Source organism: Urtica dioica, chromosome 1 (genome assembly GCF_054948205.1).
Source record: "Urtica dioica subsp. dioica isolate 48M chromosome 1, U.dioica_male_clone48M_v1_H2, whole genome shotgun sequence".
In the NCBI taxonomy this organism is placed as follows: Eukaryota; Viridiplantae; Streptophyta; class Magnoliopsida; order Rosales; family Urticaceae; genus Urtica; species Urtica dioica.
In genome coordinates, this window is record NC_142756.1 from 50,991,848 (window position 1) to 50,996,817 (window position 4,970).

General features: G+C 45.5%; 1 protein-coding gene across 1 annotated transcript; it reads left to right on the forward strand.

Moving 5' to 3' along the window:
* Window positions 1-319: 319 nt before the first annotated feature.
* On the forward strand, window positions 320-3,312 carry LOC149408064 (G-type lectin S-receptor-like serine/threonine-protein kinase At2g19130). Its single transcript, XM_089616200.1, has 2 exons — window positions 320-2,008; window positions 2,274-3,312. The coding sequence occupies exons 1-2, from the start codon at window positions 473-475 to the stop codon at window positions 3,084-3,086; spliced, it is 2,349 nt and encodes a 782-aa protein (XP_089472326.1). The 5' UTR covers window positions 320-472; the 3' UTR covers window positions 3,087-3,312.
* Window positions 3,313-4,970: the final 1,658 nt, after the last annotated feature.

A 4,970-nucleotide genomic window follows, 5' to 3' on the forward strand; every position in this document is an offset into this window, starting at 1 on the left:
CAAAAAAATGGAACTTGGTTCGACACTTCGACTTCGACTTAGGTGTGTGAATGTTGAAAAGTACGGTATTCAAAAATATGTTACGACTGGATGACTCAATATTTCCATGGATACCAACAAACCCAGCGTCTCTACGAGTCTTCGTTATTAAATAAATGATTTTGATGGTCCACTATCATCACTAAAAAGTGTGAGGTAGTTATCGATTTTGAATGCTATCAGTGGACCGCCATGACTAGCAACAGGAAAAAGAAAAACATAAGAAATTTCCTTATTATTAAAAAACGTGACGCGTATTTATTGAAGTCTTTCGTTTTAAAACTACGGTATTAGAGGACCCAAATCTCCGTCATCTACGCTAATCATGGCTAGATATATACCCTCGTACTTGACAATAATATACCTCGGCTAAAACAAATCCATAACAAGCTTTTATGATTAAACCAAACTCGATCTTTTTCCCTTTCTTGCCATGAATCATAACAAGGCTATCGTGTTTCTCGTCCTCTCCCTTCTGGTTCTTCTGAACCACCATGCTTCCCTGGGAGCAGTACTTCACGACACTTTTTCCGTCGGCGAATCCCTCTCTGGCGACAAAACCATCTACTCCGCCAAAGGAGTCTTCGAGATCGGGTTCTTCAAGCCTGGAAACTCCTCAAACTACTACTTAGGCATGTGGTACAGAGGTCTCAAGCAGACCGTTCCTTGGGTGGCCAACAGAGACAAACCCTTCACCGACAGATTCTCGGCCGAGCTCAGATTCTCCGGCGGAAATCTGGTCCTCTACAACGACTCAAAGACCCCGATATGGTCAACAAACGCTCCGCCGAGCAACTCGTCAACGCGCCGAGCGGTGATCCTCGACAACGGAAACCTAATTCTGCGCGACGGCAACGCGTCGGAGTATCTGTGGGAGAGCTTCGACTACCCAACCGACACGTGGCTGCCGGCGGGGAAGCTGGGGTTCAACAAACGGACAGGGGAGAAGTACTCGATGACGTCATGGAAGAGCCCGGACGATCCCGCCCCGGGGCTGTACTCGTTCGTCCCGGTCAGCGGCGGCGACAACGTGGTGATGTGGAACGGCACGGTGAGGTACTGGAGAACTGGCGGGTGGGACCCGACGGACAAGGTCTTCACGGATGTCCCGGAGATGAAGGCCAACAGCTTCTACTACGAATTCTCTCTGGTCTCCAACGAGAAGGAGAGCTACTACACTTTCCGGGTGATCAACGGCGAGTTCAACCGGTTCGTGATGGACGTGACGGGGCAGATGAAGCAGATCATTCTGGACAACAAGTCCAAGGACTGGAACGTGTATTGGACCCAGCCCAGGCACCAGTGCGACGTCCACGCCTTCTGCGGCCCATTCGCCTCCTGCGACGAGACCCCAGCCCCTTCCTGCAACTGCCTCAAGGGCTTCGAGCCCAGCGTGGGGCCCGACTGGGACTCCCGGAACTACCTCGCCGGCTGCCGAAGGAAAACTCCGCTCGGCTGCTCCAACTCCACTTCCCGGCCGGACAAGTTCTCGAGGCTTCCGTACGTGGGCCTGCCGGGGGGACCGCAGTTGGTGGGGCGGGCCCGCAACGCGTCGGCGTGCCAGCTGGCGTGCCTCGGGAACTGCACGTGCACGGCGTACTCGTTCGCCTCGGGGGCCTGCTCGGTGTGGGCAGGGGAGCTCATAAACCTGGACCAGCTGGACGAGGGGGACGAGAGGGGCCGCGTGATGTTCCTGCGCCTCGCGGCCTCCGAGCTCAAGGGAAAGAAGAAACCCACGGCTGCGATCGCGGGAGCCGCCGCCGGAGTGGCCGTGGCGTCCGCCGGGATGATCGCTTTGGCGGTGGTGCTCTTCGGGCGGAGGCGCGTCAGGCGGAGGAGCAGAGTGGAGGGGACGCTCGTTGCCTTCGGATACAGAGACCTTCAGAGCGCCACCAAGAATTTCTCCGACAAGCTCGGCGGTGGTGGTTTCGGCTCCGTCTTCAAAGGAACTCTTCCAGATTCCTCTCAGGTATATCATCCATCACACACACCATAAATCTCCTTTTCGTGTTACTATTACTACTAACAACTGTCATGGTTTACAAAATTAAGATGGCCATTATTTTCTTTAGTTATTGAAAATCACTGAAATGGCACAATCTCTGATGTAAATTAGTTAGTTTTAGACATAATATATAATAATCGACGGTGGCACTCTGAATATTTAGCATCAACATTGAAATTTGAACTTTTTATTATTTTTCAATGGCTATTTATAATATTTTAATTACCAGGTGGCCGTGAAGAAGCTGGAGAGCGTGAGCCAGGGGGAGAAGGAGTTCAGGGCAGAGGTGGCGACCATCGGCGCGATCCAACACGTCAACCTGGTCCGGCTCCGGGGTTTCTGCACTGAGGGGACCCACAAGCTCCTTGTGTACGAGTACATGCCCAACGGCTCTCTCTCCTCCCACCTCTTCCCCGAGAAGAGCCCCGACGTGGTCCTCGACTGGAAGGCCCGGTACCAGATCGCGCTGGGGACGGCGCGCGGGCTCCACTACCTGCACGAGAAGTGCCGGGACTGCATAATCCACTGCGACATCAAGCCCGAGAACATCCTCCTCGACCACAACCTTCTTCCCAAAGTGGCCGACTTCGGGCTGGCCAAGCTCGTGGGCCGCGACTTCAGCAGAGTGCTGACCGATATGAGAGGGACCATCGGGTATCTCGCGCCGGAGTGGATCGCGGGGGTCGCTGTGACTCCCAAAGCTGACGTGTACAGCTTCGGGATGATGCTCTTCGAGACGGTGTCGGGGCGGAGGAATGCTGAGAATAGCGAGCCCGGTTCGAGGATGAAGTACTTCCCGTGCGTGGCGACCAAAGTGGTGGTCCACGGTGAGGGCGAGATGACCAGCCTGTTGGACCCGAGGCTCGGCGGGAATGTTGACGTGGAGGAGCTGGAGAGGGTGTGTAGGGTCGCGTTTTGGTGCATTCAGGACGAGGAGTCGCACAGGCCCTCCATGGGTCAAGTCGTTCAGATCCTCGAGGGACTCACGGAGGTTAATATCCCGCCCGTTCCCAGAAATCTCCATTACTATGATGCCAATTAATTAATTTCTATACTTGTTTGTAACATCGAATCACTATCTACGTATAGCTTATTATTTTTAATTTTACTTGATGCGTTACACATAATATGTTGTACCTTTGTTTTTTTTTTTTGATTTTTTTTTTTTTTTTTTGGGGTGTGTTTTTCAGTAAGTTCTTAATTACTGTTAGATCTTTGAATCTTAGGAGGAATCCAAGTTGTGGAGCTTCTATTTTTGTTAATTTTTATCATTTCTCTATTAAAATAAAAAAATTTAAAAAGACGATCTAGTTTAATCTAATTGTTGGAATAGAGAGAGAGAGAGAGAGAGAGAGAGAGAGAGAGAAAATTATATTCGTGTCACCGCTAGGGATGACAATTTAATCCGTTATCCGCGTTCCGGCCCGTTACCCGATTTAATCGAGTCGGGTAATACCCGTTCTTTTTTAGTAAACGGGTAATACCCGTTACGGTTTTAACGGATCCGGGTACGGGTAACGGAATAGTCATCCCTTACCCGGTTACCCGAGACCCGACCCGTTAACTTTTAAATATTTAAAAAGATAATAAATTTTTATATGTTGCAATGAAGATGACCAAATTTACAATGAAGATGATCAATTTGCAATGAGGATTTCTTTTGTATTTTTTATTTATTTATTTTGAATTTTAATGTTTTTTATATTGTAGTAGAACTTTGATATTTTCACCTAAATTTTATTATTTTTAAACTTTATATTGTTGATGGATTTTTATTTTATAAATGGGTAAGCGGGTCTACCCGACCCGCTAACCTTTTTTTAAACCGGGTAAACGGGTAACGGGTCTAATATTTTTAACCCGCTTACCCGGCGGGTATCCCCGTTACCCGGTTCGTCTCAAAATCCGGGTAAACGGGTCCGGATAATGGGTAAAAAATTATAGCGGGTACGAGTAACGAAATAGATGTAACCGACTTTACTCGTACCCGTTGTCATCCCTAATCACCGCTCTAGCTGACATTTCCTAGGTCATAAAAAAACAAATAATCACAAGAAAAAGTAGCTAGATAGACATAGCTAGTTCATAAAATCATTAGAAAAAATTTCACTGTTGTTGTTGCACAAGATACAAACACGCGATGTAATTTCGTGATACCAACTCTTAGCTGGAAAAAAATAAAACGAGTTAATGAGCTTTTGGTATATATCTTCATCCTTGTCTATTTCTATTTTTATTTTACATATTAGATTCGGGATATTTTGTATTCTAGGACTAAAATTTGTTTAATTTAAAAAAAAAAATGTCACAAATAGAACCAAATAAGGAGAGATAATATTGTTTTCCCTATTAGACCATTGCTTAAAATTATGTATTTATTTTTTATTAACTTATTTTCTTTTAATAAATAATAATGGCCATTTTAACCTAACTATTCCCTTCTTTGTTTAATAAAAAAATATATTAATAAAAAGAAATGTAAGAAAGCGAGAAAGAATGAAAGAAAAAAAATCTAAAATTTAAAAGTCCATAGCTCTTGATTATGACTTGTGTTTTTCGAATATTTTGGTATCAACCTTAACCTTCAGGGACAAGACCAATCTTGGCTATATTTTCTTTTAATCCTAATTTTTGTGAAAACGTTATCGTGAAACTACTAAAGTTCGTGTCAAAAGTATCACAAAACAAAAAATTTCTTAAGAGAGAAGATATTGTAAAACCCTTAATTTTATTTTGGTCAAAACCTTAAATATTTGACTTGATGACATAGCATTGATATTTAATTTTATGTTTGTCTCACTCCCGCATTTTCACTCTGAAATCTGATGAGCGCGTATTTTACAAGCGAATCCGCCCTTAATTGACTTGAATCGAGCTAGTCCTTAAGTGTTTTTAACGGTTATTGTGACTTTTTACAACATATTTC

Bases quoted from the DNA above. Each gene is read 5' to 3' on its own strand.
- LOC149408064 (XM_089616200.1), top strand. From the start codon at position 473: ATGAATCATAACAAGGCTATCGTGTTTCTCGTCCTCTCCCTTCTGGTT. The intron at 2,009-2,273 runs GTATATCATCCA...TTTAATTACCAG, and splicing joins CTCTTCCAGATTCCTCTCAG to GTGGCCGTGAAGAAGCTGGA.